Source organism: Phalacrocorax carbo, chromosome 11, assembly GCF_963921805.1.
Source record: "Phalacrocorax carbo chromosome 11, bPhaCar2.1, whole genome shotgun sequence".
Classification (NCBI taxonomy): domain Eukaryota; kingdom Metazoa; phylum Chordata; class Aves; order Suliformes; family Phalacrocoracidae; genus Phalacrocorax; species Phalacrocorax carbo.
In genome coordinates this window covers 6,935,721-6,948,287 of record NC_087523.1, presented here as the reverse complement: position 1 = coordinate 6,948,287, position 12,567 = coordinate 6,935,721, and the positions used below count along the sequence as shown (strand labels likewise).

The 12,567-nt window shown below is 36.0% G+C and overlaps 1 protein-coding gene across 4 annotated transcripts in view; it reads right to left on the bottom strand.

The window, feature by feature from the left end:
• Nucleotides 1-12,567, bottom strand: part of DIAPH2 (diaphanous related formin 2) — a 254,044-nt gene that overhangs the window by 166,873 nt on the left and 74,604 nt on the right. For all 4 annotated transcript variants that reach the window (XM_064462901.1, XM_064462898.1, XM_064462899.1 and 1 more), the window contains one exon: nt 76-177. In XM_064462901.1, coding sequence (XP_064318971.1) covers nt 76-177 — 102 coding nt within the window. The remainder of the gene's footprint in view (nt 1-75; nt 178-12,567) is intronic.

The following is a 12,567-nucleotide window of genomic DNA, read 5'->3' as shown; positions in this document are numbered from 1 at the left end:
AAAGAAATAAAACATTTAACAACAGGCATGTGTATACATGCTAGTTATATGCCTAATGCATCTGGCATCACTTACATAAGTTTTGTGCACTTTTTCCATCCAAAATTCTTAATTCTTTAATCTTTTTCTTTGACTGAGCTGCTTTCTTTTCTTCTGATTCTTCTACTGTCTTCTTAGCTGTAAAGAATGTATTTATTAAATTCTCATTCATTATTACAACTGTTAAATCTAACAGACGAATAGCAACTCAGCTAGAATGCCATAATAATGCATCTATTAGAATCAGTTCAAGGCAAAATGAATCTGCTGCCTCAATGTACTCTAAAATGTCCAAAGGAACAAAGCAAATATACAAAATTAGGAGGAACATGAAATCAAAATGTTAATACTACAATGACCAATTTTCCCAAGCACTATCAAATTATATTTTTATATTTTAACCCACAAAATTTGTTATCTTCAGCAGCAGTTTATTCTGAGCACCTTTAAAAACACAGTGATTTGGTGTTACCTCAAAGCACATGAGTGCCCTCTGTTGAAACATTAATAACTCAAATACCATTTGAAGTTCTTCATCCAAAACCAAGATAAATCATCTGAGATTTATCACACTATATAAATGTAGGCTTTTACTATTTATGTTAGCACTGGTAAAGAGCAAAACCAAATAAGAAAACACCATGTATTTTAAATTGGGGGGGGGGGGGGGGGGGTTGGTGTGTGGGTTTTTTTTTTTAATTAGCAAGGATCACTACCCTTATATTCACTACTTAAAATTATGTAGAGAGTAACACACTATTGAAATACTTAAAATGTATGCTGCTTTTTTGCATAATTTAACATACTTAATTTTTACATAATTTTCTTAAGTATTAATTAACTAAACTCATTAACAAGGATTTTTTTCCTTTTAAATATCGCATATTTGACATTGAAGAAATAGAAACTTAACGTGCTTAACATTAATTAAATTTAATGAACATTTTAAGTTTCTCAAAAGTAACTGAAAAACTTGAAAGTCAAGAGGAAGTTTTTAAGCAGACTAAATATGCCTTTCTTCTCCAAGCATCGTTTTTCACTGTACTAATTTCAACACCATGGGCTTTATTAGAGGTATCTCTTAAGAAAAGATGTTCAGATTTAGTGTGAAGAAAAGCACCAAAGCCTCAGTTTCAACCTCTCAAAAAACCAGGACAAAGAAAACAGTTATTTTTACCTTATACACATTACCACTAGGAGCACATCTGGCATAAAATAATTCTACGGGGTTTATACCACTTGAATAATTAGTTTACCTTGGGCATTTTTATACCAGCGTTAACTAAGCTAGTACAAGACAGCTCTCTCATCCCCAGCTACCTCTAAAAAGCCTAAGCAGAAAAAGCTAAAGAGAAAAGATGATTCTAATGCAATGCAATACTTGCCCTGCCATTATTCTGCAAGCCTAACTACACAAGAATGACCAGCTTGCTTTATATTTTAAAAAAGGACAGAGCTACTCAACAACTTGATAATGCACTTCATAATACTCAAAATTCCCACCAGCACTGACCCTTGAACTATAATAAACTACATTTAAAATCCTGAAATGACACTCCATGAAATAATCACACCTTTATTGCTAATTGTTCCCAATTAAACAAGGAAATAAAACCAGGTGCTCAACAAAACAAACAAAAGATACCCAAGAGATAAAAATTACTTGTCCCATGAGAAGTCAATAAACATTATAAGTTCTGTTAGACCAACAGAAGCTAGTGAAAAGCCTGGATTTGCGTCTGTTGAGACAGGTGTGAGAAATTATTCAAGATCAGTGACCTATTCCAAACTTTATCTGTTTAATAACTAAACCCTCTGTATTTCCATATATGATTGGGTCTTTAAAGTGTGGAACAAATACACACCCTCACAATCAGCTCCCAGGGCACCATACTTGTCACATTAGTTGTGAAACTAAACACAAACCTGTCCTGTAACCAGTTAAGACAACACACACACACACACACACAAAGCCAGTGTCTTGTGGCTTGCAAAACTGCAGAGGTATCAAAAATAAGAAGTCATAAAAGAAAAGAAAAAACAGACATTTTTGTTACCAAACATCACCCTACACAAATGTTACTTTTTTCCTACAAGGGTAATTGACGTACACCTGATCAGACTCGGCAAGTGAGAGAAACCCCTGTGAGCAAGAGTTCAAGGGCAAAGGTGTTAAATGAGCCCAACTCAAAACATTCATTGAGTTCCTCAGCTACTGCAGTATCAAAAAATGAAAATTGGTTTTGGGGGTTCAGTTTTAAAGCATACAATATTTTCCAGAAAGAGCCCCTCAGAAGATGGGCTGGGTCAGAATTCCCAAAGGTACCTCTGCTCATACAGGCCAAACAAGGAGCTTTCATTATTATCCTTCCTCAGGCGTTTCCAGATTGCACTCTTCTAGTGGTTGTGAAACTAGTAACCACATTTAGAACCAAAAAGACCAAACATTCAAAAGTTTGATAACAAACCATGGCTGCTCTTACTTGCTTAAGCCTGAAGGACTGTAACACCCTCATGTATAAACCATCCATTTTATAAATAATTAATGTCTGGGTTAGATTAAAACTTTTCCATTTGGAAAAGACCAGAGAATATGTTCTTTCCAAAGGTTCTCACCTTTTCAAGCCTGAGAATTTAAAGACTGTTAGCTTTATGCCAACTGAAAAAAAGGGCATGGAGGAATACTCAAATTAGCTGCTTATGTCACAATCCAGCATCAACACCACTCTTACCAACCTAATACTCATAGGCAGAAAGAGACGTTAAATTACCCAAATTTCTCCAACACAGTTTGACCCATGCTTGAGATTACTTTAAGCATCAGAGAGCTATCAAAAGCCAGGCCCTTCCCTCTTCTGCTAGTGGCTCTCCCTCCCTCTGATTGCATAGGGCATTTTAGCAGACTTGACTGTGCCAGGACCATGGATTACAGAGTTTAACAAAATAACTGAATAAATAAAAAGCTACTTGATACATTTCAGAATCAATATACAATTGCTGACCAACCTCCCAACCCTTTTCAGGTACTCCCTTCACAAATGCCTGTTTAAAGATGAGAGACGCTTTTTGGTCTGATGCCATAGAACCAGAGGGAGAGATGAAAAAAAGGATTTTATAGCAGTTCAACATAGAGTAGCTCAAAAAAGCAAGATGAAAAATCAATCTGGAAGCTAACGCATCTGTATTACTTCATACAGCCCTTGGAGTTCAGTGCTGTGATTATTCATCACAGCACATGGATAATGCCTACATCTTCATTCAAAATCTGCTTGTTTTAAAACTGACAAGTCTTACAGACAGTACCTATAACTAGTGACAGTCATACCCAGATTTCCATATAGTTTAGGGAAAAAGGTGCAGAGTATGAATTTCCTTACTTTCTGACCACAATAACTGGTTAAGAAATAGGACACTGAAAAAAAGACACGTCAGGTTGCCAAGTTTGAAGCTTTATTCCACAGGGTCCATCTCCCACCCAAATCCTTGCTGAGCTAGCCACCCACCCCTGAGTGCCCTGCTTAAGTTTGCCTCTCTTGTTTCAGAACATGATTAGCTTTTTTCCCCACCTTAAATCAGGCTTGATCCAAGTTCAGCCCTCCAAATTCATGGCTCACCTATTTCACTTCCCAGAACTTACTCACTAATCAAGTTTACGTCAGTCCTCCGTTGCGTTAACAGCCCTGGAAAGATGGCAGAACCCTCCAAGAAGCGGTTACGCCTGTCCAGGTACTCTAGCAAGCACGCTTTGCAAAACGTATTAATATCTCGAGATATTCAGTCCAGAAGCCCAAGTATTTTGTCACCATGAGAAAGCAGCCTGTGTACCAACAGAGTAGAGTTGAGACTGAAAAGGGCCTGTCAGGTTGTCCTCTCATATTTCAGATCGCCATGTCTCTGGTAACTGACAAAGCTAATGCACTTCTGCTGTGTTGATGCAAAGCATTTTTAAATCCCCCTACCCTAAATCTCTGTTTTTCTTCTTGAAAGTTAATCCCTTTTCACACAAATTTATGTAGATTAGTATTTGGACTCATCTGGAGTATATATATACACACACACACAAACAATCACACATACCTGTGCGGATTTTTTTGTTTTGAAGAAAGGGAGAAAATTATACTCCTGGTTGTTTAAAACTATTTCCCCATTCAGTTGGGAAGAAGTAGGAAAAAAGCAAGCATTTTTTTAAAAACTAATTAACAGCCAGTGAAATGACAAAATACCCACTGATGCATAATTATCTCATGCTGGTTACAGCTATAAAATGTTTTTGTTGAGTTTATTTTCCTTTACCGTCTACTTCAAGCAGACAGGAGAGGGAAAGGAAAAGAGAGCCAGTATGATAAAGCAACAGGGGAAAAGGTAGTTTTAGCATACTTGGACATCTCTTTGAAGACCAGAAAATCCAGATCTAAACACCAATGTTACATAACCTACTTTTTTTTTTTCTAATTTAGATTGGAGCTCTATTTTGTTAGTAACAACATATTTGTTATCAGTGTTAGAGGAAAAAAGCTGATGCAACGTGCTGCAAGGGACTGTTTTCTGTTCATCTTACTTTACGCAAAGCATGTGCGGCTCAAGTGTGTACTTTTAGCGATACCTTCAGCTGGGAACTAATTTAATCCCACAGAAAGCACACTGCTTGAAACCCATGTAGGGTTTAAAGAAAAAATGGCAACACCAAACAAAATGTTATGCAAGTTTAAAATACATTAAACAAGACTAATGATAACCATGGCATAAAACATACAAAAACATGGTGAAATGCTTCAGAGATATAACTAGGATAAAAATTCTACCACCAGTACTTTTGTATTTCTGTAGCAAAAAAAAAACCTGGCTTTTTAAAATTACTATTCTGCACCTGTTCATTAATTTAGCTACTGAGTGGCATTGACAAATTTTTAAAAATATGTACAATTTTACTTAATGCTATTGGAGCTGTTAAAGCATTTTAATCTGAGCTGAAATGTCCAGTTCATATTAACCTCCCCCCCCCTTTTTTTTTTTAATTAGGCAGTGAATGATTTTAATAAAGAATTTAGAGTAAAAACTGACAGTCATGAACATGATGAGGATAAAAATTAAAGGGAGACAAAAAGGAGTACATTCAATTCCAGTGTGGAGAAAACAGGGATTTAGGTGAACCGTAGCCTATCTGAACCTGAGCTTTTATCTCCAATTTTGATCAGGTCTGTACCCACCGTGAACAAATGCCCCTATGCTGTCACAGGAAATGAGTAATTTCATCTTATTTTCATCTGTCAAGTGGCTTATCAATGGCATTTACTAGTATTTGGCAGCAAAAGTAAATATACAAAAGAAATTAATTGCTTTATTATTCCCTTTACCTGAAAGAAGTTCTACAGCTAATAGGGGAATATAGGAGAAAAAATATTAAGTATACATAGAGTTTCAAGGGCTGTAAACTATACATACAGAAGTATGCCTGAACAGATGAACCTATTAATTACACTAAGAAGTTCACTCAAAAAAAATCCCATGTGATATAACTTGGTACAATAATGAAATGAGCTAGGAAAGCCACTGGAAAATTAGATGATGTTTTGTAGCACAAAAATTCAGTAAATTTTACTGCAACATAATCAAACTTCTTTAAGCTTGGCTAAACTGATGATATTGGGAAGCTACTGATAGTTTTCTATTTCTGCATTACTTCTAGAGGCACCCAAGAATGGAAATAAAAGTCAAAGGGAGGAAAGTCAAACATAACATAGCCTCAAATTTGCACTTCTCTTCCCTCACAGTACACCAACACTGCCTTTCCACATGCGTAACCGCATGCTCGCTACACCCAAATGAAACCGCAGCAGTTCGGACACGTTAGGCCTAGCTAGCACAGCTGTTAGCACAAGCCTGTGAACTTCCCGCAGCCACTTGCTTCAGTAACCTAGATGAAATATGACCAACCTCTTCTTCTAGACAACAGAACAAAGTTGGGCAAGTTTTACATGCTCAAGGAACCAGATAGCCAAATTACACAAACAACCTGTTTATCATCAAGAAGTGCAAATGGGTCCAGAAGTATCCTGAAGGAGCAGGGCCCTGTCAATGGCAATAAGTCAGAAAACAACAGTGCAGACTAAAGGGACCCGTGACCATGGAGGTAGTCTCTATCCAATCCTGTAACCAACGAAACTAGAGAATATTCAACGGATCCTAGAGGAGAGACTCTGGGAGATGCCACGGTCCTGCACCTGGACTATGCATGGCAGAGCTGAAGCCACAGCTTCTCTCCTGGACTGTGCCATCCGTCCTGCAGAACACGGACGTCATGCCATTTGTGAACCGCACAAACTGGAGATTAAAATGGTCTGGTATCCAAGTCACTTAGAGTCGACACACTGTCATTTGGTCTTAAACTTTGACAAATAGCAAACCTTTTTGTCAAAAATCTAGAGGCAAATGCCAGAGCATTACCAGATGCTAGCCGCGCCCTCTTGCCAGTTAAGTCAGCAGCTGTGTCATCTCATGTTTATTCCCAATGCCACCTGGCATTCTGCAGTTCACCTAAAATCACTCAGTTATCAATTCCTGAAGTAAAATTAATTAAGCACTCCTGCTGTCACTCTGTCCTTTCTGCAATCAGAAGAGTACCTGGTACAGCATTAAAAAAAAAAAAATTACAAATAAAGCAAGTAATTGATCTGAAAGTGGATCTTAGTTTGAGCTCTAAAGATAAAAAAATAAAACTGACGGGGAAAAAAACATGGAATCTCTTGCAATCTTGTATGGTTTTTTGCCTAATTAATGCAATCAAGCTGAAGGAAGTGACATCAACCCAACAAATTATGCTCTATGGAAAAAAAAATGATTACTTAGTTTTACAAATTAGTTTTGTCAAAAAATAGCAGAGGATCTTAATTCTTATTATTTGCTCTTATAATACAATTATTATTATTATTATATTTGACCACCGCATTTAATGACTATATGAAATATTTCTAGTTCTGTTAAAATTGCCCTGAAATTGTAACTAATCTAAGTTTCAAGAGCAATTTGAAAATCTGCAGCAGGAACTTGTGCAGTGAAGTTGTACAGTTAAAGTATATTTGATTAACCACTCCATACTGCGGTTGCTTTCAGCTTTCTATCAACAGCCTGAAATCAAGTAGATGTCTGGCCACAAATACTGTATTTTTTTTAAAAAAAAAAAGGCCACACAACTGATTTTGCTCCCTTCTGTTTACTCTGCTAAAGACCAAGGCAAAAGATGTTGCCTTTGTTTAAAGTGAAAAACAGTAAGCAAATATTAACAATTCAGCACATAAAATGGTCACAGAAATACATGCAAGTACTCCTTCTGAACATTAGAAATCAAACAACAGCAGGCAAACAAAGATTAATCTGAGAATATCCTCAATGGGCCTACTTAACTGTGTTGTACAATGTGCTTGTAAGAAGCTGGAATAAAAGCTAGCAGCCTTTTCTGTGAACTCTTTTCTCACACTCCCACCATGAATGTTTATATAGAAGAAAGCCTCAGGATTGTCCACCCCATTTCTGCCTTTGCCACAACCACTGCTTCGACATCTGTGACGCTTAACTCGAGCATGCTCCAAAGAGATGCTTATCCTCAGTTGGTTTTGCTGGGTGTTGAGACATTACATCTTTGCTACCTACATATTAGTGCTTGACTAATGACTACAAAGATCAGTCAATGCATTTTAGAAGAAATATAGTAAGTTTTTATATGGGTCAGACATGACATTTGCCTATAAAAATAAAATGCTGCCTAAAATAGTATTTCTACTTTAGTCAGTCGCATGTGTCAGTTATATTTTTTTCCTCTGATATCAGGTCATCATCACCTCAGAACTGTGAGATAGAGTAGAACCTGGAAAATAATTATAGCAAACTGGTAGGCCTGTTATCAATACAGCTTTCAAAAGTAAAAGAAAAGCATCAAGACTCAGACCAAAAGAAAACTCAAAGTAAAACAAAATGTAAAAAAATTACTATCATATTTTATCAAGTTTTTTATAAACTTATTTTCTGTTATGACTATGACAAGCCTAGCAAACAAAAACCTTTAAATGAATAGCTCGGCTATAGTTCCTCTTGATTACGCTTGTAAAAGGCACACCTTTCCCAATAAAGACACTTAAAGGAATCGCATTTTGCAAAGGAATTTTAGAAATAATGACGCTAAAAAAAAAAAGATCCCAAGATCCAAAAATCCTTTTATACAGTCAGGTTAAACAGATATTACTGTTTAATGGAATGGACTAAAATTTTACTAAAAATGAAGCGCTAACTTGTTTTCCCCTTTCACTGTGATATCTGACACATAAAGCTCCTGACTAAATACTTAAACACTAAGGAAAACACACATTTCCAAATGCACATTCTAGCATCCTCTCCCTTTTTGAAGTATTTCTTTACAATCAAAGTTTTAAACAAACATGCATGAAAATTTGTTTCACTTCTATGTACCTAAAATCCCAAACCACTCAGATTACCATCTTCAAGACCCACTGTAGTTTTTGTGTGTGTATTGGGGTACATCCTGGTTATACACTCTGACCTACACAGTGAAATACACAGTTACATTTTCATTGACTTAGTACTTAGGAAATTTGATTTAATTTTTAGTAAAAAGGAATGCTATTCTCCTACTAATTTAGAGTTTAAAAAAAATATTGGTAATTAGCTGGTATTTACTGTTTCATTAAGCCAGTAGAACTCAAAGGGATGCTTACATAGGCATCAGGTCCAGCACATAACTTCACAGGGGAAAAGGATCATATTAAAAATAATTGGGAAATTATCTGCTTTAATAGATTCCATTAATTTCTATAACCAGTAAGCAGTGCCCTGTGAAGCTGACTGGAAGTCACAGCTTTGATAGTTGATAAATACACATAGCAACTTTTATCCTTATTTATAAAATGTTGATAAATTAGTCTTCCATAGCAAGTGTTGGATACTGTGGCCTTGTCATGGATGGTATCAAATCTAATTAGTTGCACGTAATCTATAAGAAGCATACCTTATAACCTAATCATATGTGGGCACAAATATTTTTGGTACATGGCAGTGACAATAACACAGGTTATTACAACCTTTAGGTTAGAATTACTTACAGTTTTAACCAGACACATTACAGGACAGTGACTTGTTTGGAACAGGAACTGCCACACCACACTGTCACAGGGAAGACGTAGTGCATCTTTCTGCTTTACAAACATTCTGATTAATCATCATTCTAACTAAGGTCATCTCAACAGAGTTTCAATATACTGTGACAGCAAAACGTTTCTGGCATACTAATGAAACTCTGAAAAACAAACAGTAATTGAGACATTTGATGATTCCATACCAGGACAACCAAAACAGAGAGGTTCCCCGCCAGTAACCGGGGGAGATCAATTGACACTTATTAGATAATGGCCACGATTCAATGATGTATCACTGTTTGCCTTTTGTATATCATGTACAATTTTGGTCTTCCCCTCTGTGGTCTTTGAAAACACGCAGAGAATAAATATAAATTAGGTATTAATGAGACTTGCAATGACAGGAAAAGGAGGCAACAAACCAGGAAGACTAGCAAGCAGCAGGACTGAAACACTAGAAAACTACACATTTGTTTGACATACAGAGAAAATCAATGCCACAGGTTATGAATGCTAAAAGATCACGAGTTCACTGAAGACAAAATACAATGAAGACTCCACTATGTAGAAAGATGTTACCTCTGGCTTAGAAAAAACTGTTGGAAGCCGGGAAGTATCACTAGTTTAGTTTATGTACATAACATTATATGTTAAATGTCTGTCTCTTTAACTAACATATATTTACTCTTTTCCCTAAGCATTGGCTCTCAGTCATCTGTCCAAGACAAAATACTGGGCTCAGCCAGCCTGAAGACAGCCCTGGATGGTTGTATGTGTAACTACTACCTCCTAAGAGATTTACCTTGAAAAACCTTTCTCGGGGTCCAAGTATCTCAAAGTGTGTTGAAAACACACAGGTGCTCACTGAATACATGTGCAATGATTATCTGCCAAAAGGTAAATTACTTCCACATTACAGGATTAATTTTAGGGGACCTACCAGAATACTAAACTGTGCCATTTGTCTTATAGCAGACTAAAAATAGTCCTGAAATGCACAGCTACCAGTCTCTCACCTTTACCAACAGTTGGGTTCACTATTCACTGCAGTACATTTTAAGCGTATATGCATACAGAATCCACAGTACATTCTAAATTTAGCAAATGTAATCTATGCTCTGCTTACCTTTACATTACCAACATAAGCAAAATCTGGCTAGAAAGATTCATTAAGAAGGTAGCGTCTCAGCGCTAATGATCTAAATGTCTTAAATTTAAGAACAAAAAAGGACAAAAGGAAGACCTCAAAACTTATTCCATGCGTACTACCATTCAGAATACACAACTTACAGGTAGTTGGACATCCACTTATAAAAAACGGTCAATTTACCATGTGGACTTTTTGCTTTTAGAGAGCCTTTAAGTCATAACTTCCTTATTCACTTGCTACTTCACATTGGAAACTTATTCTGTAATAGTATTTTAAAATACTCTAAAATATTACCACCTTAAAGAACAGAAAAAGGTACCTGGAAGAATGAAATTTCAGTGAAGTTTCAGTTTCCCACAACTGCACAAGACACGACACTTACAGAATATACAAAACTACCCTCAACTTCACATCATTTAGAGATCATTAATGAATAATTCAATAACTCAACAGAATTATCAGCTTTTTATCTGTGTTAATGCCTATGTACCTAGTACTTTCAAATTCTCAATTAATTCAGAAAATTAATAGCATGATTCTTAACTTTTAATCCTTTAGATAGCTTTTGAACAGGTTTCCAAAGGTTTTCCAAAGAACCTTTATTCCTTTAGATAATAGAGCTATCCTTACTCATGGCAGAAACTCTTGCAATGGCAGATATTCTGTTCAAGCATTACATTTGCAACAACTATCAATCAGATAAAAGTTGCAATCTCAGAAACAGATGAGGAATTATTTTTTTTTTGGTCAGCAATAAAGGAAGAAAAATCAGTTTTGCACATAAAACCAACAGGAATGGGGAGAGGAGCAGTTTTTGTAAACATGACAATGTTGCAGGGCAACATGATATGTAATGGGAACTGGGTCATGAATCAGACCACATTTTGCCAGTTTACACTTGTATTTCATGTCAGAGAAATTTGAAAGAAAGTCCATTTAGGAAGTAATATGGTATGTACTAGCTATGGTGCTGCTGAAAGACGGAGGGAACATTTCTTTAATACAAACTTAGAAGAGTTATTTTATCCATAAGGACATAAGTTTTGCTTTACCTACATCTTTGTTTACAGTGGGTTTCTATTTATTTAAACAAATACACTGTTATTTCTGGAACTCTGCTGGAAGCTTTCAGGATATTAAAATATAGGTGCACAGTCTATTTAACAGTCAGCACAAGCTGGCCAGGTAAGCAGCTGATCTGTTTTCCATCCTTTCCTCCAGACTTTTCTTTTTTTTTTCCTCCCACCTTCACTTGGGTCACAAATTCACAGCCAAATTCACAGCCAGCTGCGTGGCTCTACTTCAGCTGAAGAACCTGCATTACAATGCTCAGCTTTTAAACAGCAGCTGGATATAGAGCCTCCTTCATAAATATTGAGAAAGTTTCCAGAAAACATGGCTACAAATAAAACATCAGGAGGCAAAAGACATTGTTCTAAAACCATCCTGCATAGAATTATAGAACACAGACCTAGAAGAGACAAGTGATTGACCTCCAACTCACTACCAGTGCATTTTATGTACATATATAGATATAAATTCTTGCACATTGAAGATAACCTGCAATTTAGGAAAATTTCCACAACAGATAATCTTAACAGTTCATTTAACAAAAAACTACTGTAAAATCCACTGGATGGGCTATTTAGTCATGTTCTGAGTAACTAACTTCAAATTAAACAGATTTTTCTAGTACCTAACTTAAATTTCTTTGCAAAAAGTGAAGTTTAAAAATAAATAACAACAAACCTTGAAAAATAATATCTTTTGAGTGTTATTTTTCCTGTTTTGACATTAGAGAAAGCATTCTTTTCAGTCTAACCTTTTTACCTATTCATAGAGAATGTGTTTTATTCCAGGAATATAGATCTTTGTTTGTTTAAAAACAAACAAAACCCACTTATTTTTTCAGTTCAACTTCTGAATTTCTTTTTCATTGAATTCATATAAATAATACTCCCTGTAAGAGCATTATAGATCAAGAGTACTTCATGAATGTATTCATATTTCATGCTAATTAGTCTTTGTATACAATCCCTTTCCCTGATGTGCCTAGTACATGTGTCTCTGTCCTCAACTGCTGGTTAAATGTGCTATAGTTTATTTGAGCACCACATCACTGAGACTGAAATAGACATTCCAGAAGACAAAACTGCCTTTCTTCCTCTGCTGTATTTTATAAAGCTACTAAAACAAAAGCTCTATTTCCCTTAGAAAAGCAAGGCACAGCGTTGT